This window comes from Heterodontus francisci, chromosome 9, assembly GCF_036365525.1.
Source record: "Heterodontus francisci isolate sHetFra1 chromosome 9, sHetFra1.hap1, whole genome shotgun sequence".
Taxonomy (NCBI): Eukaryota; Metazoa; Chordata; class Chondrichthyes; order Heterodontiformes; family Heterodontidae; genus Heterodontus; species Heterodontus francisci.
In genome coordinates, this window is record NC_090379.1 from 72,767,919 (window position 1) to 72,793,334 (window position 25,416).

At 43.7% G+C, this 25,416-nt stretch overlaps 2 protein-coding genes across 6 annotated transcripts in view; both read right to left on the bottom strand.

The window, feature by feature from the left end:
• Window positions 1-13,575, bottom strand: part of sec23a (Sec23 homolog A, coat complex II component) — a 103,811-nt gene extending 90,236 nt beyond the window's left edge. The window contains exon 1 of one of the 4 annotated variants that reach the window (XM_068039297.1): window positions 13,475-13,575. The gene's annotated coding sequence lies outside the window, so the exon portion shown is untranslated. The other 3 variants (XM_068039296.1, XM_068039299.1, XM_068039300.1) reach the window with 3 other exon arrangements.
• A 5,176-nt stretch (window positions 13,576-18,751) lies between these two features.
• Window positions 18,752-25,416, bottom strand: part of srp54 (signal recognition particle 54) — a 30,907-nt gene continuing 24,242 nt past the window's right edge. For both annotated transcript variants that reach the window (XM_068039302.1, XM_068039301.1), the window contains exons 15-17: window positions 24,922-25,092; window positions 24,525-24,620; window positions 18,752-19,313 (exon numbers count right to left, since the gene is read on the bottom strand). In XM_068039302.1, coding sequence (XP_067895403.1) covers window positions 19,222-19,313; window positions 24,525-24,620; window positions 24,922-25,092 — 359 coding nt within the window. In that variant the 3' untranslated portion in view covers window positions 18,752-19,221. The remainder of the gene's footprint in view (window positions 19,314-24,524; window positions 24,621-24,921; window positions 25,093-25,416) is intronic.

Below are 25,416 nucleotides of genomic sequence, written 5' to 3' on the forward strand. Positions count from 1 at the left end.
TCAATGGGCACGTGTGGAGGAGCTAGGGAAGTAAGATAGGAGGCCACAGGTGCCAGTTTGCCACAAGACAAGAAAACGTTACAGCTCTGCTGCAGACAACTCAGATGCAGATTTCAAAAGCTATCAAAGATGACTGATGGGAATACACCAGAAAGTGTTAGGTGTACAAGACAGCCGTCTAGTGAACTTGCTCACAATGGTTGAGTGCATGGTGGTGTACAGTTCCAATCTGTGTTGGGGTTTCGCATCCCGTCCAATGTGGCACGAGTGGTCAGCTTCAGCAACACAACAGCGGCATCTTTATATTATCATAATGAGGTGGTTTAATACTTCCTGTGCGCACCTGCCATACCGAACCCTTAGACACCCATTTGACACTCTAGAATGGGAACAGCATGATTGATGAGAAACCAATGGACCTAGAAATTCAATTAATTAAATGAATAAAAGTGGCTTTAAGGCTTCACAATAATTAAATAACAAAATAAAACAGAAGAGAAAAAAAAGCATAAAATGTCTTGGGGAATCAAAATTAAATAAAGGTAGCCTTCATTGGCATGTTTCCATCTAAGTGAGATGTTGGGCTTGTAGCAAACCCATTGGCAATGGGATAATTTCACATGATGCACTTTTGCTGATGGCTGAAGAGACCAATCCAAGACAGGCAGATTCTGCTACAAGTGCCGAGGTGGTTATCAGGTGTCATTGTGGTGTACTGTTTCGGCATTGGCACCTGCTGTCAAGCAGCTGTAGCCACTGATTGTCATGGTGGCACACACCAGCCCATAGGTAATGTCGGCACCCTCTATTATTAGCTGGTGTCCCCCACATGCCCTATCCCTAGTCAAGATTTAATCTTGGGTTTTCCCAAAAGAAATGATTGAATTGATATACAACTTTAGTAAAACATTACAATACACTTAAATAATCAAGAGTTAAGTGTCTAACTTACAAATATGCAAATATCAGGTCCTATAAGTACCAAATGATTTAAAAATCAATAAAATTGTCAATTTTTTGTTTTGCTACTTCTGGTAACACATTCCTTCCATTGACATCTACACATTTAAGTTACCAGCAAGTTACAGATTTTTGTGCCCATACAAAACACTGCCTGACATTTTACCACCATATAAAGTGATATGATGAGTTGACCACATGCTTTACCCTTTATTCCAGAGTCTGGTTGCAAATATCACTACTATAAATATATCACTCATATTTATATAATGAAAGAAGATTATAATACAACCTTTAAAATAGTGCCATTTATGTAAAATACAAGGGACATTTAGAAAGATTTGCATATATGCAGATACTCATACCACCATGAATGTCCCAAAGTACTTCACGTGAAACTAATTATTTTGAGATGCAGTGACTTACATAGTACCCTTTTACTGTTATTTTTTTTTATTTGTTTGTTTTATTTTAGTTTGTTTCTACTGTGCCTACCCACTGTTTGTTTTTCATGTTTGTGCTTGGGGCCAGACTGTTCATTTTTCTGTCAATTAACACCCTCTCTGCACTAACGCTTTGTCTTTCACCACATCATTAACATATCATTTGCCTTTGCTCCAAGACCTTCTAGTCAGTTATTCTCTGTGACCTTGTCCTATCAACACCTTCTCTTTGGTTATCTCCTGCCCCATCCCCACTTTACTTACTTAAAACCTATTACATTTCTAATATTTGTCAGTTTTGATGAAGGGTCACTGACCTGAAACGTTAACTCTGCTTCTCTCTCCACAGAAGCTGCCAGACCTGCTGAGTATTTCCAGCATTTCTTGTTTTTATTTCAGATTTCCAGCATCTGCAGTATTTTGCTTTTATTGACTTACACAGTAATATTCAGTGGTGATTCTGTGCATAGTAGGCCTCCACAAACCATAACGAATTTCTATTTAATTTTTTTTTACGGTATTGGTTGAGGGAAGAATGTCGTTCAGTGTACCATGGGATTTCCCCATTCTATAGGATCCGTAACATTCACTTGGATGACTGGAACAAGCAATTGGGTCTTGATTTAAGAGGGACATCCGGAGGACCTCCATGTCATGCTTGCAAACATCCTTGAAGCAGAGTTTTGGGTGTCCGACTAGTCTTCTGGCTCCAGCTACCTCACTGTACAGAATATCCTTGGGAATGCGTCCATCTTCCATCCTACAAATGTACCTGAGCAAGTGAAGTCGCCTCTACTTGATGAGTGCCACCATATTTGGGAGATTTGCCTTTGAGAGGACTGATGATTTTGACCTTCTAAGAGATGCTGAGAATACGTCACAGATGAAAATTGTTAAGCTTCTTTTCTTGACAGCTTTAAGTTGTCCATACTTCATAGCCATACATGGTGGTGGGAACAGAGGCCTCAAACCAGCATCTTGGTCCTAAGGGGCAGCTTGTTTTTCCACGCACGCATTGTGAGCTGCCCAAAGGTGGTAGCTGCTTTCCCTATGCGTGTGTCGAGTTCTGCATCAAGAGTCAGATTTTGTCACCATGGACCCAAGGTAGCAGAATTTACTAACCACTTCCAGTGTAGGTGTTGTTTAGTGTGATCGGGGGCAAAGATGTGATACCCTGTCCATAACCACAGTTTTCTTGACATTTATAGTAAGGGAGAACAAGTTACAGGCATGAGAGAGACAGTCCATGAGTCTTTGTGGCTGATTATCCATGTGGGCGATTAGTGCAGCATCAGCAGCATTGAGACGTTCTCTGATCAAGATGTGCTGTATTTTTGTCTTCGCTTTCAATCTGGATAGATTGTAGAGCTTGCCGTCTGACCTAGTTTGCAGGTAAACTCCTTCCATATCTGCAGGGAAGGTATAGGTCAGGAGCATGGAGGGAAAATTAAGCAAAGTAGGGGCTAGGACACAACCCTGTTTCACTCCATTCTTCACCCTGAATCTGTTGAAAGTGGAGCTGTCAAACTGTACACTACGGTGCATGTTGTCATGAAAGGAACAGATGACACTAAGGCGCTTCAGTGGACAGCTAATTTTCTCCATAATCTTGTACAGTCCTGCTCTGCTGACAGTGTTGGATGCTTTTGTAAGATCTACAAAAGCGAAGTAGAGAGGTATGTCCTGTTCTCTACATTTCTCTTGTAGCTAGCATATGGCGATCATGTCCACTGTAGATCTGCCAGCATGGAAACTAGATTATGCTTCTGGATACACTCATTTTGCAAGTTGATGGAGTCTTTTCAGCATAACCCTAGCAAAGGCCTTCCCAGTAACGCTAAGAAGTGAGATGCCCCTGTCGTTGTTGCAGTCTCCTTTGTTTTTGTGTAACATGATCTTTGTGCCACACATGTCTTGTGGAACGGATCCTGCCCCTCCAAAAGGAGATCATGAAGGTGTGGCAGCAGATAGGGCTTAAGCAATTCAGCTGGAATTCAATCCGTGCTGGGTGCCTTTCTGCTCACTTAGAAATCAATGGCCTTTTCAAGCTCATGTGATGAGGGTTCTGCGTCTAACTCACCCATAAGGAAGCTGCGGAAGAGCGCCAAGCGCAGACAGAGAGATAGATGTCCATCTCACAAAAGTACAGCTCACAGTAGTGTTCAACCCAGCTGGACATCTGTTTGCTTCTACTGGTGAGTACTGTACCATCTGCCGATTTCAGAGGGGCAACTTTAGTAATGGTAGGACCAAGCGCCCTCTTGATCCCATCATACATAACACATAGATTTCCACCTCACAGGAAGTTTGGATTTCTTGACATCGATTGATCCAGTGTCTAGTTGCACAGTGTCTCCCTGCCTTGGCTACTTTCAAGTCTTGCAGTGTTCTGGCTGTTAGGTTTATGTTGTGCATCAGGTAGGCTTTGCTTTTTGCTTCAATGATTATTATCATCTCTGCTGAGCAGGTCTCAAACCAGTCTTTATTGCAGGTTCTGCCATTACCAAATGTTACTGCTGCTGTGTCATAGATGATTGAACTCAGCAACTTCCAAGCTTCATCAATATCAACATCAGCGTTTCCTGGTAAGCTTTTAGCAGGCAGCAACTGCTCGAGCGCCAATGCAAACTGCTGGTATTTGGTGACATTTCTTGCACCAGGGATGTTGATGTATGGCGGGCTGTTATGTTTGGAGCTGTGAAAGTTTCAGGGTTGCACCTTCACTTTGCTGCTGACGAGAGTGGTCAGTGCTGCAATCTGCACTGTGGGAGATGCAGTGTTCTGGTGATGGCCAGGCCAAGCTGGTGCAGGAAACAGTTGAATAAACTAAATAAAAGCAGCAAGGAGAAAGGCAGGTTAAGTTGCCTTTCGGAGCAGGCAACAAAATGCCATCAGAAATAGGCAGCTCTCCTCTCCTCTTCCTTTTCCCCACAGTCTTGCAAATTTTTTCTCTGCAGATAATTGTCTAATTCTCTTTTGAAGGCCTCAGTTGAATCTGCCTCCACTGCACTCTCAGATAGAGCAAACCAGATCAGAACCACTGACTGTAAAAATGTTTTTTCTCATGTTGTCTCTGGTTCTTGATCTTTCAGCCAATGGGAACAGTTTCTCCTTATCTACTCTGTCTAGACCCTCATGATTTTGAAAGCCTCTACGAAATCTCCTCTTATCCAAGGAGATCAGCACCACCTTCTCCAAGCTATCCATGTAACTTGAAGTTCCTCATCCATGGAATCATTCTCGTGAATCTTTTCTGCACCCTCTCTAATACCTTAACATCCTTCCTAAAGTGTGGTGCCCAGAACTGGACACAATACTTCAGTTGAGGCTGCACCAGTATTTTATACAGGTTTATCATAACTTCCTTATTCTAGTACTCTATGTCCTTCGCTGTGCACAACCAATTTGTTACACTGCGTGGTCCCTTTAAGATGGCCATACATGCACACATCCACGACCTGTTTGTCCCCTGCAAGGCACATTCCTGATTGCAACATAGCCGTGCACCCATGCAGCTTAGAGGGACATTGGTTGGGATTAAACACTGGAAATAGTAAATGTGGCACCCTACAAAGGGAGTTTTTCATTTTTTTTTCTTCGTTCATGGGATGTGGGCGTCGCTGGCTAGGCCAGCATTTATTGCCCATCCCTAATTGCTCTTGAACTGAATGGCCATTTCAGAGGGCATTTTAAGAGTTAATCACATTGTCGTGGATCTGGAGTCACATGTAGGCCAGACCAGGCAAGGACGGCAGATTTCCTTCCTTAAAGGACATTAGTGAACCAGATGGATTTTTACAATAATTGACAATGGTTTAATGGTCACACTAGACTAGCTTTTTAATTCAAGATTTATTAATTGAATTCAAATTTCACCACCTGCCGTGTTGGGATTCGAACCCACATCTCATTAGCATGAACCAGGGCCTCTGGGATACCAGTCCAGTGACATTACTACTACGCCACCACCTCCCCAGGTGATAAGATTCCTGATGTAGCCTCTGGTTCTTGAACCTTTGGCCAATGGGAACAGCTTCTCCTTATCTACTCTATCCAGACTGCTCATGATTTTGAAAACCTCTACGAAATCTCCTCTAGAATTAGGAGATAGATTAAAGTGCAGGGCCTCAAAAGGTAATCATTTTAGGATTACTCCCAGCGCCATGTAGTGGTCTGGAAAGAAATAGTAACATGAGGGTGTTAAATAAGTAGTTAGAAAGGAAGGTTAGAAGGAAGGAAGGGTTCTGATTTCTGGGACCTTGAGACCATTTCTGTGACAGCAATGGCCAAAAAAAGAGGAATGGGCTTCACCAGAACAATATTCTTGCTGGAACAGTAAAGAGTGTTGTGGCGGAAGTGTTTAAATATGGCAGAGGGAAAGGAAGAAAACAGGATGAGGATGGAACGGAAAGCAAGAAGAACAAGGATCACAGAAAAGGCAAAGAAAAAAAACAGGAAAGTTACAAAGAACGGTTCACAAGCAGAAGGGATAAAAACCCCAGTAAGATTTGCAGACAGCAAGTTTGAGTTGTCAATGCGCAAAGAGTTGTGAATAAAATTGGTGAACTTAAGGTAATAATTGCTATGGGGAATAATATAAAAGGATTAGCAGAGAAGTTGATTTAACAGGGATGTTGCTTCGGCTAAAGCAGGACTGGGTGCTGAGCTTTCCTGGTTACAAAATTAGGATAGACTATGTAAAAGGTAAATGTGGTGGCAAGATTAATCAAATATTCAATCACAGCACTAGAAGATAAGGATGATATAGAGGCTGATGCAAAAGTTGAATGTATTTGCTTAGAATTATGGAATTAAAAAAAAGAGAATCATTACTCCATTGGGAATATATTACAGATCAAATAATGGAAAGGAGATAGAAGAGTTACATAGGAAAAAAACTGCAAGAACAGGATCATAATAATAGATGATTTTAATTATTCAAGATGGGTAAAAGCAATGCCAGTTGTAAAGAGGGAGAGAGATTACTACAGGAGAGTTTTTACAATGTATCTGGGACTGCTTTCTACGTCAGTGCTTTTTTTTGCCCAAAAAAAGAACAAAACGTACTAGATCCAGTTCCAGAAAATTAAATGAGGTAGTTAGTAACACAAGGTTAAGGAAACATTTAGCAAATAGTGACCATAACATGATTAGCTTTCATATAAAAATTGAAAAATGAAAGGGCACAAAGATCCAAGTACTCAGCTAGGGAAAAAAAAACACTTTCAATCAAACAAAAGGGAACTAGCCTAGATAAATTGGAAAGAAAATTTGATAGATATGGCAATGGACAAAAATAGGAAAAGTTCAAACAAGAGATGTACAAACTAGTTATATTCCTCAAGGAGTAAGCTGGAGTTCTTTGGATGAGCAAAGAAATTCGACTTAGAGACGCAAATCTAATGCCAGTAATACTGAAGAAAATCAACCATAGTATAGAAAATATAGAGGGGAAGCAAAAAGAGAGATTAACAGGGCTAAGAGAGCATATGAAATAAGGCCTACAGGTAGTAACAGAGTAAAAGATTTTATAAACACACACACACAAAACATAAAAAAGTTTGGGGTAATTAGATATTAAAAAGGAAATCTTATCGGTGACGAACAGGAGGAATACTAAATCAGTACTTTGCCACAGTTTTCACAGAAGGATGTGGTTTAAAAAAATGAGCAACAAATTTATTATAAGAACATATTGGTCTAATGCAACTGCACTACAGGCAGTGCAACATGCCTGTGCATATTAGCAAATTTTAAACTGTCTTGTGCAGTTACAGATAGTTACATCCCATTGTTTACTGAATAATTATAATTGTTTTAAAGAAATGCCCTGGAGTTGTTTTGAGGTATTTCAGCAAAAACATGTTTGTTAGTAATTGATACCTCAATTCCTCCTGGGACTTCAAATGGAAATACTTTATTAAACAAATGTTACCTTTGGGAATTTTTTGTTCTAAACTTGCTCCAGCCCAGATATGTTTTCTTTGCAACACCTGCCCTTTACCTCCTCCCTCCTCACCGTCCAAGGCCCCATACATCCTTCCTGGTGAAACAGTGCTTTACCTGCACTCCTTTCAATTTAGTATACTGTATTCACAGCTCAGAATATGGTCTGCTCGAGATTGGGGAGATCAAATGCAGATTGGGTGACCACTTTGCGGAACATCTCCCTTCAGTCCGCTAGCATGACCCCGAGCTTCCAGTCATCTGTCATTTTAATTCCCCACCTTGCTTTCACACTGACCTCTCTGTCCTCGGCCTCCTGCAGTGTTCCAATAAAGCTCAAAGCAAGCTCGAGGAACAGCACTGCATCTTTCAATTAGGAACTTTACATCCTTCCGGACTCAACACTCAATTCAATAAAATCAGACTGTAACCTCTGCCCCAATTTTGTTTCCTTTTTCTTTGCAGGTTTGGTTTTACTGTCTTGTTTTTCTCATTCTGTACTTACGGGCAGGAGCTATTGATCATTCTGCCATTCAAATCTTCTTTACGTGTCCCATTACCACTCCTTTTGGCCTTGCACCACTAGCCCTTATGTCACTTAATCTGCTGTCTTCTGCCCTATCATAGACCTTCCCTTCTGTTCATCTACCTCCCCCTTTCACTTGCTTAAAACCTATTACATTTGTAACTTTTCCCAGCTTTGATGAAAGGTCATTGAACTGAAACACTGGCCAGAATTTTACGCACCCCGCCCCCCCCACCGAGCAGGAGGATGGCAGGCGGGGTGGGGGGGTTTAAAACGGAGTGGGAAGCTCGGGGGACCCTTACCAACCTGCTCCCGCCGTCATTTTACACAGGGCGGCAGCAGCGAAAAACAGCCCACCCGCCCCAGGCCAATCACGGGGATTTTACCATTGACAAGTGTGCAGCCCAGGCCCGAGAGAAGCCGCCTGACAAAAGCAGGCGGCTTTCCGATGGCCTGGGGTGGGGGGCCCTCATGATTGGGCATCCTGTGCCCGACAGAGGGCAGCCCCCACTGCCCTAACCACCCCCAACGCCCAACCCGCCCCCAATCGACCACCCTTGCCTCACCGGGGCCCGACCAATCACCCCCGGCAAGGCAACAAAAACTTACCTTCGTTCTGGGGCTCCCTGACATCATCTTCACGAAGCTGGGCTGCAGTCCAAGCAATTGCCAACGCTCCCGGTGGCGCTGCTGGGACTAAGAGCTGTCAGCCAGCGGAATCTATCAAGCAGGACTTAATGCCTCAAGCGGGTGGAAGTCCCGCCTCAGAACAATTAAAGGCCAGGGAACCGCAAAATGCAGTTGAATCCCCAGGCCAGGCGGAAGTGGGTTCACCGTCCACCAAGGGAAAAATCCCAGCCATTAACTCTGTTTCTCTCTCTACAGATACTGAGTATTTCCAGCATTTTCTGCTTTTACTTTAGCAACTGTATCATTTTGTTTATGGGTTGATTCTACACACAAAGGAACATAAGCTAGTAAATGTCCACCCCACAATCACAGGAGTTAACGAATGTGCAAAATATTCTTTAGTACATGATTTGTGTTGGTTTATTGAATGTATTCAAAGTAACCATAACTGACTCTTTCGTACCCAAGTCTCACCAATTTTTGTTTAAAAGTATAATGTATTTTGATGTACCTCAATCTTAAAGAAACACAGCTCCATAAGTTCAAAAGAACTTTTTTTTTTAGAATCCATGACCTTCTGATCAGTTATTCTCTGTGACCTTGTCCTATCAACAACATCTCTTTTGTTACCTCTTGCCCCATCCCCGCTTTACTTGCTTAAAACCTATTACATTTCTAATATTTGTCAGTTCTGATGAAAGGTCACTGACCTGAAACATTAACTCTGCTTCTCTCTCCACAGATGCTGCCAGACCTGCAGAGTATTTCCAGCATTTCTTGTTTTTATTTTATATTAAATGACTGTCTGTCTTTTTTTTTAAACCACATAGCTAAGTCTCACTCACAGCTCTCTGCCTGTGACAACTTTGTGTTTTCAGTCATGACATTTTATCAATTGCAATAGGCTAGGGAAAGCAGCTACCACCTTTGGCCAACATGCGAAAAGCGCATGGAATAAAGCCAAGCTGACCCTTAGGACCAAGCTCATGATTTATAAGGCCTGTGCTCTCAGCACCTTGCTGTATGGCTTTGAAACATGGGCAACTTACAGCTACCAGGAATAGCAGCTCAATAATTTCCATCTTCGCTGTCTGTGGTGCATTATGGGTGTATCCTGGCAGGACAAAAATCACAATTGCGACAGTCCTCTCAAAAGGCAGAGCTCCCAAGTGTGTTGGCACTAATTAAACAGAAGCAGATTCGGTAAATCGGACATGCCCGCAGGATGGAAGACGGTCGCACACCCAAGGACCTTCTGTATGGTGAGGTAGCTGGGGCCAGACGACCAGTGGGGTGGCCAAAGCTCTGCTTCAAGGATGCTTGCAAGCGTGACATGAAGGCCCTAAATGTTGACTATCGCACCTGGGAGTCAATAGCTGGTGAAAGAGGGAAATGGCGACACATCCTGTGGACTGTTCTGCACTACCATGATGACCAGTTGCTACAGCAGCTTGGCAAAGGTGTCAACATCTAAAACAACAACTCACATCGTCACTTGGTAGCTTCACTTGCAGCATTTGTGGCAGAACCAGCCTCTCAAGTATTGGCCTTCATGGCATCAGCAAAGTTGCACCAAGAAGACATCCCACTTAAATGGATTGTTTGCTGCGTGTCCATCATCTTTTGTAGATGGAAGGATGCCAACCAGATAAATCTCAGTAACAGCTCCCTGCCCGTGACAACTATGTGTATTCAGTCATGACATTTTATCAATTGTAATAGGGAACAGTTCACTTCACTTATATGAAATGCATGGAACTTACAGCAGATATGTACAAGAAATTTAGTATAAGCAGGTCATGCTGCTCAAATCCAGTATTTCCTTCAATCCTAAAATATGCAACATAGTTCAACAATAAAAGTAAAACAGCAAGAAAAGGAGTTAAGTGATACGATCTACTCAATATTAGACAATAAAAGAACTTGTATTTATGTATCGCCTTTCACAACCACAGGAAGTCCCAAAGCACCACAACCAATGAAAGACGTAGTCAGTGTTGTCATGTAAGAAATGCAGCAGTCCATTTGCACACAGCAAGGTCCCACAAGCAATGAAACAGATAACCAGATTATCTGCTTTGGGGCAGTGTCTGAGCGATAAATATTGGTCAGATCACCAGGAGAACTCCCCTGCTCTCTACTGAATAGCTCCTTAGGATCTGTTACATCCAGCTGAGAGGACGACAAGACCTCAGTTTAATACTACATCTGAAAGGGGCACCTCTGACTGTGCAGTATTCCCTCAGGATTGGCGTACATTGTCAGCCTAGATTATGTGCCCAAGTCTCTATAGTGGGGTCTGAACTGATGAGCTTTCTGACTCAGAGGCAAATGTTCCAGCTAACACATGAAGTATGTAGGTTGCTCAGACTACACAATGAACCAGTTCACTATCACTGCAAATACTGAAACAAACAACAGATCTTAAGTTTGACACACAAACACCCGAGTACTGGCTGAGAAGCACCACATACATTCTGGGCACTGTGCACACACAGACACAAACCTCCCACCCCCCCACCATCCCTGGAGCCCAGTGACCCTGGGCACTGCACATGCACACTCCCCTCCGAATTCCAGGCACTACACACACACACAGCCCAGTGACCTCGGGCACCGCATATGGGTTTTCTCCGGGTGCTCCGGTTTCCTCCCACCACCAAAAGACTTGCAGGTTGATAGGTAAATTGGCCATTATAAATTGCCCCTAGTATAGGTAGGTGGTAGGGGAATAGAGGGACAGGTGGGGATGTGGTAGGAATATGGGATTAGTATAAATGGGTGGTTGATGGTCGGCACAGACTCGGTGGGCCGAAGGGCCTGTTTCAGTGCTGTATCTCTAAATAAAATAAAATATGCACGCACACACACACACACACACAACCCAGGTATCCCAGGCATGGCACACACACACACACACCTGCTCAGTGAGGCTCAGTTTGGGTTCCGCCAGGGCCACTCAGCTCCTGACCTCATTACAGCCTTGGTTCAAACATGGACAAAAGAGCTGAACTCAAGAGGTGAGGTGAGAGTGACTGCCCTCAACATCAAGGCAGCATTTGACCAAGTATGGCATCAAGGAGCCCTAGCAAAACTGGAGTCAATGGGAATCGGGGTAAAACTCTCCACTGGTTGGAATCATACCTAACGAAAAGGAAGATGGTTGTGGTTGTTGGAGGTCAATCATCTCAGCTCCAGGATATCACGGCAGGAGTTCCTCAGGGTAGTGTCCTAGACCCAACCATCTTCAGCCGCTTCATCGATGACCTTCCTTCAATCAGAAGGTCAGAAGTGGAAATGTTTGCTGATGATTGCACAATGTTCAGCACCATTCGCGACTCCTCAGATACTGAAGCAATCCGTGCAGAAATGCAGCAAGACCTGGACAATATCCAGGCTTGGGCTGATAAGTGGCAGCTACCCAAGTGCCAGGCAATGACCATCTCCAACAAGAGAGAATCTAACCATCTCCCCTTGACATTCAATGGCATTACGATCACTGAATTCCCCACAATCAACATCCTAGGGGTTACCATTGACCAGAAACTGAACTGGAGTAGCCATAAGAGCATGTCAGAAGCTAGGAATCCTGAGGCGAGTAATTCACCTCCTGACTCCCCAAAGCCTGTCCACCATCTACAAGGCACAAGTCAGGAGTGTGATGGAATACTCTCCAGCTCCAACACTCAAGAAGCTCGACACCATCCAGGACAAAGCAGCCTGCTTGATTGGCACCCAATTCACAAATATTCACTCCCTCCACCACCGATGCACAGTGGTGTACCATCTACAAGATGTACTGCAGGAATGCACCAAGGCTCCTTAGACAGCACCTTCCAAACCCAGGACCTCTACCACCTAGAAGGACAAGGGCAGCAAATGCCACCTGCAAGTTCCCCTCCAAGTCACACACCATCCTGACTTGAACTATATCGCCGCTCCTTCACTGTCGCTGGGTCAAAATCCTGGAACTCCCTTCCTAACGTACTGTGGGTGTACCTACCTCACATAGGCTGCAGCGGTTCAAGAAGGCAGCTGACCAGCACCTTCTCAAGGGCAACACACACAGACACACACACGAAACCCAGGGATCCAGGGCATGACCCACACACACACGAAACCCAATGATCCCAGGCATGGCACTGGCACACACGCACAAATCCCAGGGATCCCTGGCATGGCCCAAACAAACACATGGAACCCAATGATCCCAGGTACGGCCCACACACACATACGGAACCCAGGGATCCCGGGCATGGCCCACACACACACAGAACCCAATGATTCTGGGCATGACCCACACACACACAGAACCTAGGGTTCCCAGGCTGGGCCCAGACACACACGGAACCCAATGATCCTGGGCACGGCCCACACACACATGGATCCCATGGATCCCGGGCACAACCCACACACACACACACGGATCCCAATGATCCCGGGCACGACCCACACACACACACGGATCCCAATGATCCCGGGCATGACCCACACACACACACGGATCCCAGGGTGCCCAGGCACGTCCCACACACACACAGAACCCAATGATCCCAGGCATGACCCACACACACATGGATCCCAGACATGGCCCCCACACACACACACAGAGAACCCAAGGGTCTTGGGCGCAGCGCATGCGCGCACTCAAAGAACCCGGGCACGGCGCACGCACACAAAGAACTTTGGGATCCCGGGTAGTGTATATACACACACACACACACACACAAAACCCAGAGACCCCGGTCAGGGGAGAGAGAGACATACATATACCTTAGGGATCCCAAGCACGGCGCACAAAACCCGGAGCTCAGGGATTCCGGGAACTGCACACACACCGAGCCCCTACCAGTTCCTGCGAGTAGCTCTGGTCCCAGGCCCCGCCGTTGTCTGCGTTCGTTGTGCGTGTTACCGAATGGTGTAAAAGCAGCGACTTACATCAGCTAGTAGCCCGATGTGTGAAGCTCACCTTGGCCCTCCCAGCCTCCGTTACTGCAGTAACCAACTCGGCGCGCACTGCTGACGCGGTCAATATGGCAGATTCTGCCACGTAGCGACTGGAGGCGGCACCGGCTCGGGGGGCGGGGCTGGGACTGGAGGCGGCACCGGCTCGGGGGGCGGGGCTGGGACAGGAGGCGGGGCTGGACCGGGACAGGAGGCGGGGCTGAACCGGGACGGATTGGCGGGGTGGGAGGTGTTGGGGGTGGGGCGTTTGGGGGTGGGAGGTGTTGGGGGTGGGGCGTTTGGGGGTGGGAGGTGTTGGGGGTGGGGCGTTTGGGGGTGGGATTTGGGGACTCGAGAGGGGACCAAGTCCGGGGGCAGTGGGGTTCGGGGCCTCGCCGAAAACATTTCATGATAAATTTCATGAAAGGTCACCGACCTGAAACGTTAACACTTGTTTCTCTCGCCACCGACGTTTCCAACCATGTGGCGTATTTCCAGCACTTACTGTTTTTTATTTCAGGTAGAAGTTGTGGTGAGGAATGAGTGAATAAGAGGTTTGGGGAGGGAACAGTCCCTCCAGAAAATGATGTTTGATGGTAGGATCACGGTGTTGGTGCAGAAACTGATCTGGTGAATGCTGGTGGGGTAGAAGGGATGTCAGAGGAATCCTTACCTAAGAGGAGGCCATTTCAGAAGCCCTGTTGCAGAGTAGAAGCATCATAGAGATGTAATTTAGATGGAGAAACTGAAATAACAAAATTGAATTTTTATAGGATACTCCGTGTGTTTGTGAGCTTGTAATGGATGTTAGTGGATAATCATAACTTGAAACGTGTTCAGAAAGAATGACTGCTTTCCTGAACTCCTTTCAGTTGAAAAGTGGACCCAAGCTCCCTCTGGCGCACCACGAACACGCCGTTCCATTCCCAAGCTAATCTCGGTCATTAGCCTTGCACATTCACAGCTCACCACCACCACCGGTGGGCCGAAGTGCTGTATCTCTAAGTAAAACAAAAATAAAATAAAAATGTCTCATCTTTCCTTTAAGGTACCCTGCAATCCTATGGTCTGAACACAAACTTTAGTAACTTTAGTCTTTAGCTATAGAATGGATTTGAAAACTTGGGTAATTTCAGACCTGACGGCCAAGTTTTCCATCTTTCCCATTTCCTTACTTATTTACTCCCATTTTGATATTTTAGAACCTTAATGTTTCTATTACTCAGATGATCTCTTACATTATTGCACTCATAAATACATATACACATTTTTTCCTGACTGCATTATGCCTACTTTCCTCTTATTTTTCATTTCAGAACATTGAACAGGATTGGATATTATCTCCCCACAAATAGCCGACTGCCACTCATCACCTAGGTTCGTTTAAGAATATCCCTTGGACAAGTACAAGAGACTGCCAATGACCCTGAACCTCTCCCTCCCAACTAAAGGTGGCTAAGAAAAAGAACTTCTAGTGGACATTTTGCTTACATTTGATGGCTAGGCACTGAATAAATCAGAGGTGGCAATAACATCTAGTACCTTTAACATAGTAAAATGTCCCAAGGTACTTCATTGGAATGTCAATCAAACTTGACACTGGGCCACAGAAGGAAATAATAGGGCAGATGACCAAAAGCTTAATCAAAGAGGTAGGTTTTAAGGAGTGTCTTAAGTGAGGAAAGAGGCATTGGAATTTAGGAAAGGAATTCCAGAACTTGGCAGCCAAAGGTATGGCTTTCAATGGTGTAGTGATTAAAATTGGGGATTGTCAAGAATTGGAGACAAGTAGGTACGTTGGAGGGTTGTGGAGGAAATTACAGATAGGGAGGTGTGAGGCCATGGTGGAATATGAAAATAGGGAGGAGAACTTTAAAATCAAGGTGTTGCTAAACCAGGAGCCAATGAAGGTCAGCGAACATAGGGGTGTTGGGTGAACAGGACATGGTGCAAGTTAGGACATTAGCAGATTTTGGATAACCTCAAGTTTATAGAAGGTAAAGTGCAAATCCAGCCCGGAGAGCTTTGGAATAATAAAGTCTAGAGGTAACAAAGATGTGGATGATGAGGGTTTCAGCAGCTGGTAATCTGAGGCAGGGGCAGAGTCTAGCAATGTTACAGAGGTGGAAGTAGGCATTCTTAATGATTGCGTGAATGTGGTCATAAGAATTAGGAGCAGGAGTAGGCAATTCAGCCCCTTGAGCCTGCTCCACCATTCAATACCATCATGGCTGATCTCATCTCTGCCTCAACTCCACTTTCCTGCCCGTTCTCCATTACCCTTCAACCCATTACGAATTAAGAATCTGTCTGTCTATCTCCTCAAATTTACTCAATGTCCCGACATCCACTGCACTTTGGGGGGTAGTGAATTCCACAGACTCATGACCCTTTGAGAGAAGTAATTTCTCCTTATCTCGGTTTTCATAGAGTCATAGAGTCATAGAGAGATACAGCACTGAAACAGGCCCTTCGGCCCAGCGAGTTTGTGCCGACCAACAACCACCCATTTATACTAATCCTACATTAATCCCATATTCCCTACCACATCCCCACCTTCTCTCAATTCTCCTACCACCTACCTACACTAGGGGCAATTTACAATGGCCAATCTACCTATCAACCTGCAAGTCTTTGGCTGTGGGAGGAAACCAGAGCACCCGGCGGGAACCCACGTGGTCACAGGGAGAACTTGCAAACTCCGCACAGGCAGTACCCAGAACTGAACCCGGGTCGCTGGAGCTGTGAGGCTGCGGTGCTAACCACTGCGCCGCGGTGCTAACCACTGCGCCACTGTGCTGCCCGTTTCCTCCTTTAATTTCAAACTGTTCTGTGGGTGAGATTTTTTTTGCCTTTCATTATTTAAGAACTATCACAGCAATGGTTTAGTAACACGCCCAAGGTTTTAAACCTGCTACCCCTTATCCTAAAACTATGACCTCTTGTTCTAGATTGCCCCACCAGAGGAAACATCTGCTCTACGTCAACTTTGTCAATCCCCTTAATCATCTTATATACCTCAATTAGATCTCCTCTCATTCTGCTAAACCCCAGAGAGTAAAGGCCTAAACTGCTCAATCTCTCTGCATAAAACAAACCCCTCATTTCTGGAATCAATCTAGTGAACCTCTTCTGAACTGCCTCCAATGCAACTACATCCCTTCTCAAGCAAGGGGACCAAAACTGTACGCAATACTCCAGGTGCGGTCTCACTAATGCCTTATCCAGTTGCAGCATAAACATTGACATTGTACTCGTCATTTGAAATTAATAAAAATTTGTTTTTTTTTTTAAAGTATATCATTCCTATTTAGAATAAAGTATATTTAACAGCAATATTTTTCCAAAATTATCTTTGGAGAAAACATGACAACATGCTCAGTATCACCAGGGAATTGTTAGCTGGACCACAGTATCATGCTTTTAAATGCAGATAACAAAGACAAACATGTTTTTCATAAACACTCAGCAATGCAACAAAAGTATTTACTTTTACTAAAATTTAATAAGTTTTCCAAAATTCATAGATGTTGAAATTATGCACAACATCCTATTTAAGACAGCCCACAGGAAAGGAAAAATTAAAAAGCATGAAACACCCAGAGTAACGTAACATGCAACAACTACATAGTCCAGAATCACAGAATGTAGTTACTGGACTTCAACTAGGTTAACAGATGTACTATAATTAGTTTCAGTGTCTCCAGGCTGAGGGAGGGGAATAAAAAAAAAAAAAATCTTTAAAAGCTTGATCGCTATTCCTGACCCCTAATGAAATACTGCCATATGGACAAGATCAGAATCAACTGTGATGCTCCCTGTAGTCAAATAGCCTTCCTATCTTGCCGAGTGGCAACCTGGTTAAAGTATTGTAGGACAACTAGTGCACCTATGAAAGCAAGAGTTAGCCACTGTATGTGAGGGGTTGAGATAACTGGCAAAATGTTGAAATAAGTCAAATAAAAACAGAAAATCTACAGGTCAGTCAGCAAAAAAGTTCTTTCGTGGTATAACTTTTCAATTCTAACCCAATAAAAATTAACCTACTTCAAGATGCTTATCAACCTGCTTTGCATTTCCAGTGTTTTTTTAAAATGACTTTGCAAGTCTCAATTTACATAGTAAAAGAATGAGAATTTTAGAAATTAAAAGCATTCACTGGGGAAAGTGAAAGCCAAGAATACTGTAAATATGGTCATTGTAATTTATCTTCAAGGGAGTAATAACAGGGGCAGTGAAGTACCTTGCAAAATAATTTACTCAATGAAAAAGTGTTATAAAGAGTGAAGGAAATGACAAATTTCATCAATTTTTCAATCCAAAGAAGACCCTCACATTTCTGCAATCAGTCGGCACTATAAGCTAGCGTCTGTTTTCTAAATTTAAAACATTACATTGTGGTATGATGCTTATATTAGTTTGAATAGATTCTTGTAGAATGTGTAAAAATAGTGTTACATGTTTTGTATATATGGTGCCCTCCTCTTGAGAAGGGCACTTGGGAAGTGTTTATTTAGTAGCATTTGGTATATTCCAATGCCTGCCTATTGGTCTATTTCAAAAGAGGCCGTCACACCAGAAAACTATAGCATCTCCCCTCCCCAACTCTAACCTCCTTCAGCCCTACAACCATAAGAGCATTCAGTCATCCTCATGTAACTCCCCGCCACCTCCCCACTTCCTTCGCCCCAAGGCAGCCATGCTTTCAGCCATCTAGGTCCAAAGCTCTGGAAGTCCCTCCTTAAATACAAACTCTTCTCCAACATGCTCTCCTTTTAAGACACTGCCTCAAAACTACCTCTTTCAGCAAGGTATTATTTATCATATCTTCTTTCCTCAATTTTTGTCTTAAAATGCACCTGCAAAGCATGTTGGAATGTTTCACTGTGTTAAAAAGGTGCAATATAAATGAAAGTTATTATTTGGTTGTGATGTACCCCCATATTTAAATAGCCCACTTTTTTCATGGGTTCTATTAATTCCTATTACTTTTCTGCACAATTTCTTGCAATTGAGTTTTAATCACTTCTCTTTCTACATAGATACAACCATCTTAGTCTAAGCATTAGCACAAAATGACTTTGTGGGCAAAGGGACAAAAATGCCCTGCAACTTTCATCTTGCCTATGAGAATGCCAAGCCTCATTACCACTTTTCCTCCCACCTCCCCAGCATGCCCACCAGCCCAACCAAGGAATTTTGGCTCTGAAACCCTCAGCATTCGACAGTACAGGACACCGATCCTCAACATGCTGAGGCATGAAAATTCTGTAAAGGCACTAAAAAAAATTCACACAATATGTAAGAAGCAAATTCATTTATGAAAAACTTCATTGTTTTTGAACAAAGTACTGCATTTACAAATTATACATTGTTCGCTTATTTGTGCAAACAATTTTCTTTCAGAAGCAAATTAATGTAATTCTACTTTTACATGATTAATTTAATTAAATGTTTTATATTTGTATTTTACAGCATAAGGAGAAACATACTTGGAAAATATTGGCTAAAGGAATATATTTTATTTCACCCAATATTAAGTGAGCACTCCACTCAATGAAACTTTAGCCATTACATTAAACAAATTTCCATTTTTTTCTATTCAACAAATCCAAATAGAATACAAGGAAAGCAATCATATACCAATGTTATTCAATAATCTTGAGAGATTAAAAACTCTATCACTTCCTCCCTAGCCCTCACCCCCTAACAACAAAAGGAAAAAAGTTTATATTCTCATCTTCCAGACTTGCCAACGGTTTATTTAAGGCTTCAAAGGTTGTTAAATCCCATCATGCCTTTCATGTTACCAGTAGCACCTTGCTGAAACTGTCTCATCATTGTCTGTAGACCAGCCATACCACCTTCAGTGAAAGGAAAGAACAATTAGTATAATCCTACGAAACAAAAGCAATCATATTGTATTTTAAATTGCACTAATAGGTCTGCTGTGATACAGCTCACCAAACCCAATGATTATCAGCATTGGAGAGAGCCCTGGACAGGAGTCTCAGGATCTACCAATATTCTGAGAGGTGACTGAGAGGGTTATAGGAACTGGAAACGTTCTAAGAATGCTGAGGTAGATCTTGGAATCTGAAAATATTGGAGAGCAGGATTTCAGTTTCTGGTAGCAATGGGAAAATTCCTGGGCTCAGAGCAATTAAAATGTAATTTAACAGCTTGTAAGCAACGAGTGATATTGGGATCTGGAAGAGGTGGGGTGGAGGGAGCAGAAGCTTGTCTGGAGAATGGATCCAGAAGGCATCAGGAAGGGACTCTGAAGCATGGAAGAGGGTAGTGCTTGGGCAGATTGGGGTTGCTGGGATCTGGCAGTATTGGGGGGGGGGGAGGGGGTGGGCGTGGGGAGGTGGAAGCAGGGTCATGTCAGAAAGGGGACCCAGGAGAATGGAACCCAAACTGGTTCAGGCCCCTTTGTAAATATCAAGCCTCAAATTATTCACATTTCCACCCATTAGCAGCAACCCAATCTGTCCATAGCTCCTCAGATACAACTATCACCTCTGTCAACCAATTCTTGTCTCAAATTTGTTACACTGCTTGTACCATATCCAATAGTGGATGGTTTCCTTCAATTAAATACTGGGAAGACCAAAGCCGTTATTTTCAGTTCCTGCCACCAACTCTTCCAGACTGTTCACTACCACTAACAATGAGCTGAGCTTCCGAACCCATATCCTCCATCACTGAAACCGCCTACTACCACCTACATAATACTGCCCGTCTCTGCCTCAGATCACAGTTGGTGAAACCCTTATCCAGGTTACTGGATGTCTTATTTTGAGACTAAACCATTCCATTGCTTTCTTAGTCGATCTCCCACCTTGCAACCTCCATTAACTTGAGCTCATCCAAAACTCTGCTGTTAATAACCTAACTAACACCAAGTCCCCTTCACCCATCACCACTGTGTTCACTGACTTACATGAATGCCTGTTCCAGAACAACTTGAATTTACAATTGTAATCATTGTTTTCAAATACATCCATGGGCTTGCCCTTCATCTTTGTAATCTCCTCCAGCTCTGGCCTCTTGTGCATTCCCCATTTTAATTGCTTTGCTGTTGGTAGCCATGCCTTCAGCTGCCTAGGCTCCAACCTCCAGAATTCCCTTTCTAAGCTTCTCTTCCTCCCTCTCCACTTTTTTGATGCTCATTAAACCCTACTTCACTGACCAAGCTTTTGATCACTTGTCTTAATATCTCCTTATGTGGCTTGTATCAAATTTTGTTTGATACTGCTCCTATGAAGCAGCTTGGGATGCCTTGCCATGTTAAAAGTGCTACATAAATGCAGTTTGTTGTTGATGCCCTCTACATGATATAATGGGGAAAAGAAAACAATCACAGGCCAGGGATGCATAATTTCCTGATATGCACATCCAACATAGAAAGTTGTGCTCTATTAGTTAGCTTGCCAACTTCGAAACATAGAAAATAGGAGGAGTGGGCCATTAAACCCTTCGAGCCTGCAAAGCCATTCAATACGATCATGGCTGATCGTCCAAACTCAGTACCCCCTGTTCCGGCTCTCTCCCCATATCCCTTGATCCCTTTAGGCCTGAGAACTATATCTAACTCTTTCTTGAATATATTTAATGATTTGGCCTCAACTGCTTTCTGTGGTAGAGAATTCCACAGGCTCACCACTCTCTGGGTGAAGAAATCCCACCTCATCTCAGTCCTAAATGGCTTACCCCTTATCCTTAGATTGTGACCCCGGTCCTGGATTGCCCCACCTTTGGGAACATCCTTCCTGCATCTTGTCTGTCCAGTCCTGTAGAAACCTCTAAAATTCTATGAGATCCCCTCTCATTCTTCTAAACTCTAGCGAATACAAGCCTAATCAATCCAATCTCTCTTCATACGTCAGTCCTGCCATTCCAGGAATCAGTCTGGTGAACCTGCGCTGCAGTCCCTCCATAGCAAGAACATCCTTCCTCAGGTAAGGAGACCAAAACTGCACACAATACTCCAGATGTGGTCTCACCAAGGCCTTGTATATTTGCAGCAAGACATCCTTGTTCCTGTACTCGAATTCTCTCGCTATGAATGCCTTAACTGCCTGCTGCACCTGCATGTTACGTTCAGCGACTGGTGCACAAGGACACCCAGGTCTCGCTGCACTTCCCCCTTTCCCAAACGGTCACTGTTCAGACAATGACTTGCCTTTCTGTTTTTGCCACCAAAGTGGATAACCTCAAATTTATCCACATTATACTACATCTGCCATGTATTTGCCCACTCACTCAACCTGTCCAAATCACACTGGAGCTTCTCTGCATCCTCCTCACAGCTCACTCTCCCACCCAGCTTTGTGTTATCTGCAAACTTGGATATATTACATTTAATTCCCTCATCTATATCATTAATATATATTGTGAATAGCTGGGGTCCGAGCACTGATCCCTGCGGTACCCCACTAGTCGCAGCCTGCCACTCGGAAAAAGACCCGTTTATTCCTACTCTTTGTTTCCTGTCTGCCAACCAGTTCTCTACCCAGGTCAGTACCTTACCCCCAATCCCATGTGGTTTCGTTTTGCACACTAATCTCTTATGTGGGACCTTATCGAAAGCCTTCTAAAAGTCCAAATACACCACATCTACTGGTTCTCCCTTTTCGATTATACTAGTTACATCCTCAAAAAATTCCAGTTGATTTGTCAAGCATGATTTCCCTTTCGTAAATCCATGTGGTCTTTATCCGATCTTACACAGTCCACCTGAATGCAGCTTCCAAGTTTAATATTAAAAAAACATAACTTCAAAAATGGGTTAAGGGAGTTTCTTCTAAAATATAAAGTGAATATGCAATGAAAATAGGCAAATTACAAAAATTAATTCAATGACATAGGAAATTCAATTACAGATGTTTATTTAAGGAGTTTCAACACTGGATCACAACAGAGAGACAGTTGGGAGAGCAGAAAGAGAAGTCGATACATAAGATGTTATTTGATGTCCCAAGAAATACTGGTCTTTTATATACAGGCCGGAATTTTACCCTCGGCAGATGGGAGCTGTCCACCAACCTAAAAGGCAGTGGCAATCCCGCCTCCGCCTGGCCTGGGGATCCAGACCACATTTTGCAGTTCCCAGGCCCTTAATTGGTTTGAGGCAGGATATCCACCTCATTGAGGCAGGAAGTCCCACCTAATGGAGCTGTCGGCGGTAGCAGCTCTGTGCCAACAGCGCCACCGCTGGGACTACAACCCAACAGAAGATGGAAGATGTCAGGGAGCCCCGGAGAACCGTTAAGTTTTTGGGGCCTCCACCAGGGGCAATCGGTTGGTCCCCAGCAATGCAAGGGTGGTCAACTGGGGGGACAGGAAGGGAGTGTTGGGGGTGCTTGGGGCATCAGGGGTAGCCCTCCATCAGGCAAAGGGTGCTTGATCAGGAGGGGCCCCCCCCACCCACACCCCCCACTACTTTTAATAGGCGGCTTTTCTCAGGCCTGGGCCGCCTGCCATCCAAAAGTAAAATCCCCATGGCGGCGGGCAGAGGCCCTTAAGTGGCCAGTAACTGGCCACAAGGGCCTTGATTGGCCTGGGGGCGGCTGGGTCATTTTTCGCCACCGCCACCCTCCGTTAAATGGCAGAGGAGGCAGGAGCAGGTCGGGATGCCTCCCCCCCCCCAACCCTGCGCCACCATGCCGCTCTTTGCGGGAGGGAGCGTAAAATTCCAGCCACAGTCTTCTACAATCTCATGTCCCAAAGCACTTTAGAGCCAATTAAGTATTTTTTGAAGTACGGTCACTGCTGTAACATAGCAAACCTGGCAGTCAATTTGCACACAGCCAGCTCCCACAAACAGCAATGTGATAGTGACCCAGATAATCTGTTTAAATGATGTTGGTGGAGAAATAAACATTGGCCAGGACACCAGGGATAACTCCCTTGCTCTTCTTTGAAATAATGCCATGGAATCTCTTATCTCCACTTGAGTGGGCAGGTGGGAGGGGGACACAGTTTAATGTCTCTTCCAAAAGGTGCCACCTGACAGTGCAGCACTCAAGTGGGATTCAAGTCCAAAATCTAACTCAGAGGCAAGAGCGCTACAAACTGAGCCACAGATGACAAATGGTGTTACACACAGCAAGTTGAACAATATGGTTACTCTTACCAGTTTCCCATCTTCATATTTTTTCTCTCTCCATTACCCTCCTTTACTTCTTGCTATGTCCTCAGCTGCTTTTGTCATTTTCTTTTCTACTAAATGGCAGCTGGTGGGTAATAGAACATGAGTTGGCAAGGAAAGGAGTGACGTAGGACTTCAGGTTGCATTTGGGTAGGGGGCTGTGGGACATGTGGCTTTAAGTAGCACCCTTCCAAACTCCGAGTCCACCAATCATGTGCCTCTCTCACCCCCATACTTCCTTCACCTTCTCGTCACCCATTCACTTTAACATCTCAACAATACCCCTAATCTTCCTCTTTGAATTAACTCAACCGCTGTATTGCAGCCTCTCTCTTCTCAGCTGAATGTTTGCTAAACTGAATGCAAAACAAAGCACCAATTGTGTAATCAAAACACTTCTCATGTACATCCAGTTTTAAAAAGTAAAGCATTTTACCTCAAGCTTTCAAAATTTGGAGTTTCCAAAATTATTTCAAGATATATGAGCAGAAAATGCTATATTCTGAAGAAAACATGTCCATTAGTGCAGCTGATGGATCCTGTGAAATTAGATTTCAGTACAGAGTCCCAGTTCTTGGCAAAAAACGTCAACACCAAGCCCAGGCTGAGGCCGTCAAATTTTTGATAAAAGGCAGAACAATCCATAAATTTAATCATTTTATGAATATGTAATTTTGAATTCTTAAATTATTTAAACCATTGTTTTAGACAATTGAAATCTGTTCAGAAGAAAAGTTTGAGAACATCTGGTGGCCAGACTGCAGTTTCCATAAGCAAAACAAGTTATAAATCAGGAAACAGGTTATATCTAACTAGGAAAAAGGTGACAAAGTGTGATAGAACTTGACAACATAAGTCAAGTTGTGTAGATAGGAAAGATGCACAAACAAAATTTTGAATACATGGCTGAGATACTTGCCCATATGATGAAGAACCCTTGGATCCATCATTTTAGCCATCTGCTGGTTGAGTTTGGCCATCTGAGATGGGTTGACATTTTTAGACATATCACCACCTGCAGAGCAAACAAAAAAAGCATTTTTATATAATGCAAGTGAATTATCAAATTTAGTCAAAACTGAAATACATTACAAAAAGTCTTTTATTAAATGCTCTTGAATTCATTGGCTAAGATCTTTCACAATATTTAGTACACGATGCTTTTGATTGCACTGTGCCTTCAACACTGGCTGTAAGAAAGGCTTACGAATGCTAGTGCATCTGTGGCAAATCTTGGTTATTTTGTTGAAGCCATAATACAATAAACACTGATCATGTCATTCTGGAGTTCTACAGTGCTATAGAGCCTTATGTACCTTTGAAAAGACCTTTGATTCCTCCCATCTTTTTCACCATTTGAGCAAACTTAGTATACTGTGTCAGAAGTTCCTGTACGTCTCTGGTTGTAACACCTGCTCCTCGAGCCACTCTTTGAATCCTGCCTGGTTGTTTACTGAAGAGCTTAGCACCATCTTTATTGTCCAGTTCTGGGGGGGAAAGTATCAGTACAATGATTAGTCTACCTAAATGCACAAGTTTTTGATTGTCATCTCATGAGAATGTGCTAATGATGGACAGATACAAATCAAAACATCAAAAAGGGGAATGTTTTATCTCAAAGGGACTGGAGTATGAAAGGGAGAAAGTTGCTGCTTCATTTGTAGAGAGATTTAAGTCAGACCCCATCTGGTATACTGCTTTGAGTTCTGGCAAAGGTGAGTATATGGAGTTAGGTCACAGATCAGCCATGATCTCAGTGAATGGCAGACTCAAAGGGCTAAATAACCTCCTGTTCCTTTGTACCCCACTAC